Here is a 13223-nt window from a genome sequence, read left to right on the forward strand (position 1 = left end):
ATAGTCAATGTTGATTGAGAGAGTGAGGTTCCGCTTTAAGGAATATTTTCCTCAGACAAACATGAAGTCTGTCACTGCTGATTTCTCATTCTACAAATGCTAGTTGCCTGCCAGTTTTGCTAATCCTTTTGCTTTATTACTGTAGCTGCTGACATATATATATATATATATATATATATATATATATATATATATATATATATATATATATATATATATATATATATATATATATATATATAAAATATTAGGACACTTACCTGTCCTGGAATCCAGTGATGCCGGCACCCCAGCCATTGTTTCCATCAGCTCTCGGGTCCTGTGCCGCCATTTGTAGTGAGGGAACCTGGAAGTCAAGCCTTTAGGCTTCACGGCCGGTTTGCTACTGCGAATGCGTGAAGCGTGCTACACTTTCTCAATGGCGGGGGAAGGAGGAGGGGGGACGAACTTCTGAGTGATCTTGCGGTGGCGACGGGTACCTGTCAAAAACAGGTATACGCCCCCCCCCAAATGGTGCACCAGAGGGGGGATGGAGGCTGATAAGCGGAGCTTCCTGCTTCCACTTTTGGGTGGAACTCCGCTTTAAACCTTTGGAACCATTAGAGCTATCATAAGTAATGGTAAAATTATTGACCAATAGCTGAAAGGTAAATATTGCTGTGTTCCATAAGAGGTTTATGTGTGAGGGAGCGGAATCTTATCTAAGACTGGGCCATGCATTAGGGCTCTATTCCTACGGGCCTTTAGCAATGCTACAAATTCCAATCTACTAATTTATGCGGCTAGGATTGACAGCTGTGCGTGCAGATAGCTGCAGCTACCAAGCGTGTACAGTGCAATGAAAGGCTGTTGGTGGCTGCAGCTGTTAGTGACTGTTTGCACAGCCAGTGATTATCTGTAGAGATCGCAGCTGTACCTACTTTGTGTGTGTCCAGCCACAGCGTGGCTAAACACTCATACAAATGGAGCCTTAGAAATGCTGTAGCATGTTGTGTTGGCGTGTCCTTATGTTTATATTAGGAACAATGTCTTCATTTTCTTACATACAAAATCATTTCACTATTAGCAGCACTCTGTGTTTTCATTGCAACACATGCACTTATAATTGAGAAGCTTCAGTAGAATTGAAACCCCAATCCTAAAGGTCACACAGATCACATATTATTGTTGTTGGCTTAAAGAATATGTTAGTGTAGTTTAAGTAGATATCATGTTGTTATTGTAACATATCCCTGAAATAGGTTTTCATGGTCACATTATTTATTGTTTAATTTTATGCCATATTTTAATGACTAAGAATCTATACTGATTTGTAGATTCTATCCATATACGAGACAGAACAACCTTTTGTTCAGTGGCCCTGTATGTGTCACCAGGCATTGGATTATGTTTAGATTTCCAGTGCATGGATCTTCTTATTTCAATAAAAAATAAAAAGTTCACAATGGCTAAAGATTTTTTTTTTTCTTTTAATTGTACAAAAATTTACAGAAGTATTAATTTTGTTATTAACAGATCTCTCTTTTTGTTTATATACATTTTATTAGATTTCTGGAAGACTGTTCACTAATGGTGATCTCTCTGTTTTTACAGGGTCATCCGTCTTCAGGAGAAGACATGGAGATTTCAGATGATGAAATGAACACCTCTCCTATCACTAGTGAAGAATGTGCCAATTCCATTGTTGTGAATTCAGCTGTCACTAGTTCTGGTGTTATGACATCGGTCATTTCTATACTACCTCCTGGTTTTCCTCCACTACCACCACCACCACCTCCTCCTCCACCGCAACCTGGATTCTCTATGCCACCACCTCTTCCCCCACCTCCTCCACCAACTCATCCTTCAGTTACAGTACCCCCTCCACCATTACCTGCTCCACCTGGAGTACCCCCACCACATATGTTGCACCCTCCACCACCATACCATCAAGGCATGTTCCCCATGATGCAAGGTGACATGATGAGTGCCCTAGGTAATCAGTGGGGAGGAATGCCTATGTCCTTTCAAATGCAGACTCAGATGCTCAGCCGCATGATGCAAGGACAAAACCTTTACCCTTACCACCACTTCATGGGGAATTCCATGCAGTTTAGTAACCAGCATTCATATCGCCCTTTTGCCATGTCCTCTTACCTTTCACGAGGTCAGCCTTGGCCACCTTACCCAAAGTTTGACCCTTCTGTGCCACCACCGGGCTATGAATACAAAAAGGAGGATCCACACAAGGCCACTGTGGATGGAGTGCTGCAAGTCATTGTTAAAGAACTTAAAGCCATCATGAAAAGAGATTTGAACAGAAAAATGGTTGAAGTGGTGGCATTCCGGGCATTTGATGAGTGGTGGGATAAAAAAGAATGTCAAGCAAAGGTTAGTATTTGTGGTATATATGTATTTGAAAGGGTGCTGAAAATATCCTAAACGTGGTTATGCTCAGTGTTAATTGTACAATACAGGACACAAGATTGTATCCATGTTAACCGTTATCCTGTGTGGGCACTTGCATTGACTCATCATATTGAGTTGGATGGCGAAGCGACAATGGGGCTAGTCCCCATCATTGTTCCTGTCGTGAGTTACATAGGACTTGTGTCTTAACTGGTCTCACGAAGCTGGCATTCCAAAAGCTGAGTGACTGTAGTGGGGGTGTCCAGAGAGCCCCAGTGCCCTCTATTCCGACACCTGTCCCAGTCTGATTCCCTGCCATCCCTTGGAACTCTGCTGACCCCTTGGCTACACACTTCTTTTTCTGCCTATGTAGAGAGGAGATTTCTGCCATCATGTCTGATTTTATTGACAGGATCTTGGGCTCAATGGAGGTCGTAGGCCTTAAAAGTCACAAACAAGCCCCTTTCATCTCTCCTCCTGAGTGAGTCTCTGACTTTTGGCTTTGCAGCTGATGCATTGCCTGAGCAGGAGGTAGACTAGAAAGCCCCCCCCCCCCCCCATTTCTTTTTTTTTTGTTAAACATTATTTAGGAATGGGCTGCATCACCTACAGTAGGACATCATGAGGAAGATGTTGTACAAGTCATTGTCATCAGAAAGAACAAAAGGGTTATCAAATAGACATGCACATAGTATATTCAATGGTAATCTAGAGAAATTTAAAGAAATGTTACTGATGAATATATGTATAAAATTGTGGTTCATCCCCTCCAAATTTTTGAGGAATCAAAGCAGGATGAGAGGCCTTCTGCTGAGAGCTTCTCAAAGCTTAAAAATACCATTGCTACTTTTTTTTTTTTTTTTAACTAAACATATCAGCCATACAAAAAAAAATCCAACCCATCCCATTCCTGCACAACCCAGACCCATTCTAGAAAATGGACAGAGAATATAAATAATACCCGAGTTACGTGATTTCTAAAATTGCTACCCTTTTTGATGCGGTACACTCATGTTTAGGGTTAGAGCAACCTGAGTCTGCTCTCAAGTCACCCAAACCTGCTTAGACCTTCCCAGAGCACTCGCTCTTAGATCCTACCTTGTACAGGGACTAACCTCACTCTTTGCCCTTCCTAAACATTGTGCTCAGCAATATCCGACTGAGGAGAAGTTCCTACAGAAATGGACAGTCTGTTACCCTGTGGAGGATAATTCTGTGTTCAAGGATCAGTTGGACAAGAGTTTAGCATCCCCCTTTTAAGGCCTTGTTTTCTTTGGCGGTCCCCGCCATGCAACCTGTGAATGCCTCTATGGTGGTCTGGAGCTTTTACCTGTGCTATTGCCTGAATGGCTTAGTGGATTTGCTTCACCAGATCTCCAGGATGAGCTTCCTTTTTGACTCTATGCGAAGGATCCCTTGTCTCAAATGCTGGTTGGCAGAATGCCTATGAAAGAAGCTCCTTGAGAGGATGGCCTTAGTGGGAGTGCCTGTTTTCTACTTCCTTACAAGTACATCAAGGAAATGGCTATGGCTATGCTATAACTATATTTATATCCTCAAAGGAGGATATGCTGTTCTTTTTTTTTTTTTTCTTTTTTCTTATCCTGGATTAAAATAATCATGTGCTTTGCAGTAGTTGGCTTTTTACATTCCTGTACTATATGACCAGAAAAATAGCATATTAGACTATCTGTCTATTGATCTGCCTATTGCTTGCTACAAAGCCGAGGCTAGCTGGGAGTTGGAGGGGTTATATAAGGCATACCCATGCAGCTTTGTTATACCAGTGTCCAATTGCCTGAAAGTAGCTGCATATAACCTATAGTTAGGACTAAGCTCTCATGTCCTGTATTGAACTTTACTGCCAAATAGAGAGTGGCTCTAGCGAGTTTGAAAACCCCACGTGCCCAATACTGCCTGAAAGCTGACACTGCACACGGCTAATTACAGGCAGTGAGACATTTCCCAATCTGTGCAGCTGCGGACCGGGAAATGTCTCAGTGCCTGTGATTAGCCATGTGAAGTGTTGGCTTCCTGGCGAGATCGTGCACGTGGGATTTCGAACATGCCCGAGCCCATCTCTGCTGGCAAGTAAAAAAATCCTGTTTTTCTGTACATGTATTTTAAACCTAAGAATAGGTATGTGTATCCATGAGAATTTTCATAGAGTCGAACATTGCTTATTTAATCTTCTGTTATATCATCACTGATAGCAGTCGCTGACCCCTGTAAAATCTGGGGATAACAAAGATGAAGAAAAACCAAAGGCAACTGTCCAAATAACATCAAGTCTGCTAGAAAGCTGGAACAAGGGAGAAGGTCTGGGATTTGATGGAATAGGAGGTCTTGGCTTTGGTCTGCGTGGTGCGATCCGACTCCCTTCATTTAAGGTAAATATTTCATTTTATATATTGTCTGTAACGGTCCTTTTTGAGTGTATAGCTTATTATTATGTAATACATAGTCCTAATGGTACTACTTTAGCCCACAGCTCCCCTCCATTCCAATGCTGCAGCCTCTGTAAAACTCAGCATTAGACACTTCCTGGAATGTCACATGCATGTGGCGAGCTGTAGATATCTTTCTGGGGGGTTCAGCTCACGGCTGAGCTGCATTTTCAACCCCCCCCACAACTGCTCCTCCTTAAAGAGGAGGTCAAGGCCCCCCCCCCCCCCCACAAAAATTTTAAAGTCAGCAGCTACAAATATTGCAGCTGCTGACTCTTAATATTAGAACACTTACCTGTCCAGGGAGCCTGCAATGTCGGCACCCCAGCCGATCTTCGGATCGGCTGTCGGGTGCAGCTACCGCCATTACTGGTAAGGGAAACCCCTACTGCGCATGCGTGAAGCACACTGCACTTTCTAATTGGTCCGGCGGTGGAGGAAGAAGGAGGGGGTCGAACTTCCGAGATACAGCACAAGCGGCCGCGTCTCCCAGAAGTGGGGTACGGTACCTGTCAAAAACAGCAAATGGGAGGCAAAAGTTATACAGACTGTTGCACTCGGCAGGCAGTAGCTTCCATCAAATGTGACCCATTCACCATGCGGTTGTGGTGCAGGTATTTACAGGTTAAAACAGGCAGTTAGGAGGTAACATTAATGCCACCTCACAGATGCATAAACCTAAACAGAATAGAGATAGAGAGCGAAAACGTTGTCTGAGCCTACTGTGAAGATGAACTTCATTAAAACAGTTGCAAACGAAACAGCAATGGGCAACTGTTGAAAAAATAATAATAAAAAAAAACACTTTAATACCACATCTTAGAAACTATTAGATAAGCACCTGACTGACCACAACATTACAGGGATATACAATGTAATACTGACACATAATCACACATAGGTTGGACTTGTGTCTTTTTTCAACCTCACCTACTATGTAACTATATCTTAACATATAGAACACATAATATTCTGGGAGCGTAAGTGTAAGACTGGCCATACATGGATTTTGTTTTTTGTTTTTTTGTGTTTTTATAATTATTTATTTATTTTCATTTCTTTTTTTTGATAAGCCAGTGTGCTGATTAAAAAAAAAACGAAAAACAATTTCTGTGCAGCAAAATGCTGTGTTGCTGTATTCTAAAGCCGGCCATTTATGGATTGGTATTTGTCTGGTTCTGCAGGGGCCGGTTCATTTCTGTCAATGTATGGGCACTGTGCTTGCGCCGATGTTGATCTGCTGCCCTTTCAGATTTTCCCCACTTGACCCTGGCAGTGCTAATCAGTGTATTCTGATGGGGGGAAGTCTTCCTGCTGTCAGAATACAATACCACAAAGGGTGCTGGTTGAATGAAAAAAATTGACTCGTCAAGGATTCATCGATGACCAGCTTAACAGTGAGATGACTCTGCTCTCAGAATACACTGATCAGCGCTTATGAAATTTTCCAATATTCCCTTTGGATAAAAGTTGATGGATGTATCAATGTCTGTCAAGCGGGAAAGGCCATTGGTAATGAATAAGCGCTAACATTTGCGCGAAATGCCTCTACATTTTTGTCCTCTGCTCCATCTGTCAACCACTTGTCATATGAAGCTTCAGTAAAAGGATTTTTGGAAGTGCAGCTGTTTGGAATCATTTTCTTATGGGAAAGAACATTGGTGGATCAAAATTCAGTTGGTCCCTGTTGAATGGACAAGAAGGAAAACTTCTGTTGATCAGCAGCCATGGCCACAGCCGCTGATCAGTATATTATGACAGCACAGGGTCCAGCTGTCAGAATACAATGTTTCTCCACCTAATTTGTGTGGATGGAGGAATCCTTTTTTTTTTCACTTTTTTTAGCGCAATAACAGCCTGTTCACAATCATTTACCCTAACATAATGCATATAAATGCAGTGAACAAGTGTGAACCCAGACTTAGGGAGAATAAGGCTTCATCCAGGGGCAGTCACCAACAATAATCGCTAGATTCTTAGCAGCGGTTGCAAAGCTGCCTGCACACACTCTGAGCAGGGTTGCCAACACCCAAACCCCACAAAACAGAGTGACAAAATGTGCATGGCTAGGATTATGAAAGACCTGGGGCACTCTAGGATCAAAAAGAAAATACATTTTCTGTGTCGTGCGCAGTACACATGGGCTGAAGGGGGATCAGAGAACCTGTACCTAGTTTTTTATACACTGCATACATATAATGGTCCTTGTACCCACAAAATATACCTAGTTACTGTACCACAACTGACAGCCACACAGACACAAATAAACCTCGGGACAAAATTTTCTGATGCAGCCCAGGGCACTGAAGGCAGGAATGGATCCTCTTCTCCTCCCGCTCCCCCTCCTTGCAGTATGTTTTTGAATTTGTGGAAGAGGCGTCAAGCACCTTTTATGTCTCCACACAGTGTGCATCAGGTCAGCACACTGCCCTGCCTGGGCGGAGACAGCCCAAAATGTAGACAAATGAAGAGTTCTAAAGTGGCTTGGCCCTGGAGAGAGGAAGGGGAGCAGCAGCATGATACAGACGGCATAAGCGGCTCGGCTGAATAAACACTTTTACAGAAGCTTGCCTTGTTCCCGTTCATTGACCATTACGAACCGGACAGGAGCAAAGCTCCCTGTTTTTTCACAAACATAACTCTGCTCGGGGGGGGGGGGGGGGGGGGTTGTGGCCTCTATTCAGACACCCTCCCCTTATCTATCCTCGCTTATCGACGTCCCTGGTGGCAGAGGACACATTTGTCACCACCCCTGCAAATGTTGAATGCATTGAGTCTTAAGGAGGCTGCAGCACTGAAACTAAATAAAGGGAAGGTAGGAGGCGCAGACTGTCAGACAAGTAGTATAAGACCTCTTTTATTGCATTTCATTGAGAATGTTTTTAGAGACTGATAATTTAAAGACAATTGTTTTTTCTTTTTGTTTTTTTTAAATATGAATTGGTCTTTGGTGATATTAACATCTTGTTGAAGTGAAATTGAAGCATTAAACATACTGAAATAACATTTTAGAATGTTCTGAAAAAGGAATAGCTTTACCAAACATAAAGTACAATTAAATGCGTGACCTGTTAGTGTCTTGTCCTTTACATTTAATGGCTGATTGAGTCTGGATCAGGCAAGTTCTACATCAATAATGTATTAGAAATAACTTGAATTAACACTACAGTAGTTCTTACATTAATTCCTTTTTCTTCCTTAAAATGTACGCACTTTTATACAGTTCTGATGTCTCTAAGGATCTGTAAAAAGCAGTATGTAATCTATTTGTTTAACTTATAAAGGTAAAGAGGAAAGAACCTCCTGAAGCTGCACTTGGGGGAGAACAGAAGAGAATTCGTCCATCACCTTCAGTAGATGAGGAAGATGAAGGTTTGTGAATGCATCAAGATGTGCTCAGTTGTCAGAGAATAAAATTTTCCAGTTAGCGTGTTTTTTTTACTTTCAATAATTTTTTTATGAGAGAGTGTCAGACATTTCTATGAAGGACAATACATGTATGAACAGTACACAAGTGACTGCAAAAGTCATGATGACCTGTAAGAAAGGACAATAATGGCACGTTGTAGAAGCTTTCAGATATACAGCAAATTAAATTGATGGTATGTGAGCAAAATCTTGGATGTATTGGTGCATTCAGCTATGAGCAAGTCTGGAGAAGATATTGATCCAAGTGGGAGCCACGGTCTCCTTCAAGAAGGAGAAAAAGTAAAGAGCTGAAGAGCCCCCTTGGTAAGAAAATAGAGAAGAGCATAAAAGAGGAAAAATGTATTGGTGAATTAGTTAGGTTGGTGGAAAAGAAAAGGCGAGAAACCATTGGAAGGTAGGGACCAGGAGCAGTGTCTTGGGTTGGGGGGGATGGGATTGGAGGAAGGGGACATCAAGGCCACCCGATGGGTTCTGCTTTTACAGGGCAGAATAACTTGCTATAGGCATTGAAGGGTGAGCTTTTGGAATCCAAGGAGTCCATACCACAAATACCTTCTAATGAGTGTTCTGAGGAATACTCATGGGTTTCTCATTAATAAATAATGCATTGATGCGTCAATCGGCTTCTGTGAAGCAAGTAAATTGTTTTTACAGGCGTTTGCTATGGTTGGCTTTGCCGCTAGTAAAACCTATGTTGTCAGTTTGAATTGAGATTTGGTGAGTACTGGGGTTTCAGGTAAAGTATTGTGAACCAAGAGACTCTTGGAAAGGGGCAGTTGAAGAGGGTTTGCAAAAGTTTAATGACTTTAGTCCAAAGCCTTGCAAGCATGGGACAGGTTCACCAGATGTGTAAGACATCTCCTGAGACAGTGCAGCCATGAAAGCATATGTTGGTAAGGGATGGGTGGAAATGTGGTAATCTAGATCGAACGATGTTCCATTCCATCCCATAACCATTTTGATTGCAGATTCAGCCATGGCTATATTTATAGAGCAAGTAGCAATGGTGGACCAGATTTGTAACCAATCTTTCCTGGCTTTAGTGTACCTGAGATCTTCCCCCCATTTGGAAACGTAAGTGTGGCTCATATGGTTACCTAGATTGTTTGTTTCATTCTGGATAGATAGTGGATATCTACTTGGGACAGAGAGGTGTATGATGGCAGATATGTTTGGAGAGTGAAAGCTGAGCTGTAAAATCTTTATTGGTAAGTGTTGAAGTTAGCCAGTGTTTTGTTGTAGAAAGAGCGGGTTTGATCATTTCCCTAATGTCTGCCCATGTGTAAATATTGAAGCCATTAATAAAGGACTAAATGTAGTGAAATTTGTGAAAGTGCCACCGATGGAAGGCATTAGGCGAGTCTTGCCACGAGAGAAAATAGCGGGTTGCCTGAAAGAGGTAATGTGGTGATATTAGTTTGCTAAAATATTTGGTGGTATCTCAAATATTCAGTGTGTGCCACATTAAAGCGCTCATAGAAGTAAGCTCTTAGTGGCCCGCTGAGAACCTCGACAGCCAAGCACTCCAGTGAGTGCTGGAGGGTAGAATAGAGAGCTTCTGGGTGGATGGTCAGAATCTCTTTAGAGCCTGGACTGGCTCAGGGCATAATGTGTATATTCAGAGCATAATGTATATACAGGCAGTCCCCTGGTTACAAACAGTAAGTTTGCTAAGCTAAGTGTAGCTCCAGTCAAAAAAATTGTTTTTAAGTTTTTTTTGGATAGCGTAATTAAGGGTTAACACCCCTGTAATATTTGTTTTGCTGTCTGTGCCCCTGTTCAGAAGATTTCACCTCACTTTCTGTTCCTATGATGATTGGATTTTGAAAACTTTGGGTTGTTGTGGAAACAAGGATTGGTGATAAAGCTTCAGTGGAGACACCTTTTTCCCATGATAACTCTTACAGGAGTGAATTTCCCTTCCTAGGGGAGATTTCCTCTCACTTCTTGTTGTCTCCCTCTGTTTGTAAGTAGGAGTCGTTTGTAAGTCAGATGTTTGTAACCCAGGGACCGCCTGTACTGTGTTCCCAGGACAAAGATTCATTTGAATGCTTTGTGTATATACAGTCTGAGTATCATGCCATGTATTTGTTTCTTGTGCATTAGATTGATGACTTTACATATATTATCAAATGATTGTCTGTGTGGGCCAAAGCCCATGTGTTCCTTCTGGATTATAGTGTGTAGGAATGTATTGAGTTTCTTCACAAGAATTTTGGTCAAAATGTTTTATGTACATGTTTAGAAGCGTAATTGGCCTGAAGTTCTGTGGATCTAGAGGGTCTTTACCCAGTTTTGGGAACATAACTATGTGGGCCAATAGGGAAGAAAGGTGTAGGTCTGTGAGTATGCAGGTGGTTAAGGAGGTTGGTTAGATGTGGAGCAAGAATTTCAGGGAACTTTTTGTAGTATAAAGCCAAGAAGTGATCAGTGCCTGGAGTTTTTCAGTTTAAAAACTTTGATCTCCCTGAAGACCTCCCCTGTAGTAATTTCTGCTTCTATGTCATCTTCCATGGCTTGCTAAGTCCCGATGGAAGGAAGCCAAGGGTTGGTGGATTGTGGAGTGTGGATGGATTGGCAGTAACTGTGTTATTAGGTCAACTTATATTAATAGGTTTTGTGTCTCCCACATGAACATTGAATAAGTTAGCTAACTTAGAGCCTGGTTTGTCACCGCAGGTATAAAATTTCCTTTTTGGCCAGTGAAATCGTTTTTTGGCCCTATCATTAGGGAGGAGTTTGGGTTCTGTCGTTGCCGTTTCAATCCCTTTCTGTATTGGTGTGCTCTGGAGGGATTTGAATCATGTCTCAAGGTGTGCAAGATGGGCAAGACAAGGCAGAAATTTTAGAACCTCTTTTTCCCTTGCATGCTGAAAGTTGGATGATGGCTCCCCTAATTGTAGCCTTATGGACTTTCCAAAGAATTGTTGGGGAGAAGGCGAAGTCTGTATTCTCATTGAAGTATGCAGAGAGGGAGGTTTGGATCGAGGTAATGCACCATTGAAGGGGAGCAGGTATTCATTTAAGCATCAGGGAAAATGCTTTTGGCCAGATCTCAAGGTTCTGCAATCATAGAGGTGATTGATCTAATGATCTAACCATAGGGCAGATAGAATCTTCAGGTTTAAGGATGAGCTCCGGCGTGTTCGCACACTCCACGTGTCGAGCCCGCCAGTAAGTCAGCACGGTGCTGCGCTAATCACAGGCAGTGAGACATTTTCCCGATGTGCGGCTGCAGAGATCGGGAAATGTCTCACTGCCTGTGATTAGCGCAGCACCGTGCTAACTGACTTCCTGGCGGGCTCGGCACGTGGAGTGTGCGAACACGCCGGAGCTCATCCTTATTCAGGTTAGTGATATCTGACAAGAAACATTGGGGCACAAAATGATAATCAATACGTGTGAAGCTTTCTTGTGGAGCCAAGTAGTAATATGCAATCTCTGACTTAAGGGTTCAGTTCCCGCTAAGCGTCCACAAGGTTGTGTTCCATCAGGAGGTCATGTAGCAGATTCGTTTGGTCATTTGACTCAATATTGTTAGGGGGTTGTTAAAACAGAGGAGGATCTGCTTGGTTTTCTATCTAAAGGCATTGTCGTGTCTTACATTAGTATTTGTGTTCCTTTTTTTATGACAGGAAAAAGCACATAACAAATAAAAGAACTGAGTTTGGTGCTTGTTAGGAGTGCAATAGTTCACCATTATCACTTCTGTGTCAAAATTGTCCCTTTTAAGAATGAGCAACATTCAGCTGTTTCAGCTATTTCAAGAGAGCAGGTGAAGGTGTTATATATGAAACGCGATCAGAAGGCCTCTGTAGTGCAGAACATTTGTGGGTAATTCTTGTGGAGGTATGTGGGTTTGGAGGAGGTAGATAATCTAGTTTCTTGCAGGCACATGGTGTAAGAGTTAAAAGCCTATACATTGTGTGAAATAATGGTGACTTTTTTGATGAAGAAATCTTGAGAGTGGAAGAAAGGAGACTGCACTAAAAGGTCATGGGTCTTCCTCGTGTAGAGATCAAATGAAGTAAAGGGGTGGCAGGAAAAAAGACAGAAGAGGAAACGGAAAAAGAAGAGCATAATCCTTTAAAGAGCAACCAACGAAAAAATTGTCTAGGCAAATGGTGGTGCATTGAGGCACAACCATAGTGTTGGGGTAGCCAGGACCATCCAGGTGTGTGGTTGATTTGCATGCAGGCCTGAGAGGAGAAGGGAATGAAGGGGGTAAGGTTTGGGAGGGGGGAAATAAAGGGGAGGAAGGAGATGATAATATTGGCAAGTATGCCATATTTTCTGTAATAAAGCTAATGGGTATATTAAAACAACATGTGTAAACAGGTATATTGTAAACAAAAGCAGACCATCACTATCCCATGAGGGCCAGAGGCAAGGGAGTAAAAGGTATCTATAGTGATTTAAATATTGCCAAGCACCTCTATGAATACAAACTGTATAGTTATATCTGAAGAGGAAATCGGAAGTATTTCGCCATTGTGGCTACAAAGGATTGTCACAGTCTCCTAAATAGATATTAAGGCAGAGGTTCAGCGGAAGTAAGGGGGGGTGAGCAAGAGGAAGAAGGGAGGGGATAGAGAGGTGGAAGTTAATCAAAAAACTGTGTCTGCGCTAAACCAAGGACCAGTAACAATGTGCAAAAAGCAAATATAAACATAAGAATTACAAAAAAATATATGAAAAATATATAAAAAAATAACAATCATATGTGCTATCAATCAGTGATAAATAATTAAAGTGCAACATGCATAAAAAAATATAAAATCCAAGTGCTCATAAAAATATCAAAGGTGTGTTCACTCCTTCAATAAAGTGGTATATAAATTCCATAAAGTTCATAAACGCAAAAATTCATAAATGACAGAACTCAAAGTGCATTGATATAATGTCCATCATCAGTGTTTATCCATCGTGCTCATCCAAAATCGTGTATACTCGGCTCTA

At 41.9% G+C, this 13223-nt stretch overlaps 1 protein-coding gene across 3 annotated transcripts in view; it reads left to right on the plus strand.

The window, feature by feature from the left end:
• SETD1B (SET domain containing 1B, histone lysine methyltransferase) overlaps positions 1-13223 on the plus strand; it is a 113972-nt gene that overhangs the window by 50689 nt on the left and 50060 nt on the right. For 2 of the 3 annotated variants that reach the window (XM_073626744.1, XM_073626754.1), the window contains exons 7-9: positions 1594-2370; positions 4602-4778; positions 8120-8207. In XM_073626744.1, the coding sequence (XP_073482845.1) occupies positions 1594-2370; positions 4602-4778; positions 8120-8207 (1042 nt within the window). The remainder of the gene's footprint in view (positions 1-1593; positions 2371-4601; positions 4779-8119; positions 8208-13223) is intronic. The other variant, XM_073626762.1, reaches the window with a different exon arrangement.

Source organism: Aquarana catesbeiana, linkage group LG01 (genome assembly GCF_042186555.1).
Source record: "Aquarana catesbeiana isolate 2022-GZ linkage group LG01, ASM4218655v1, whole genome shotgun sequence".
Lineage (NCBI taxonomy): Eukaryota > Metazoa > Chordata > Amphibia > Anura > Ranidae > Aquarana > Aquarana catesbeiana.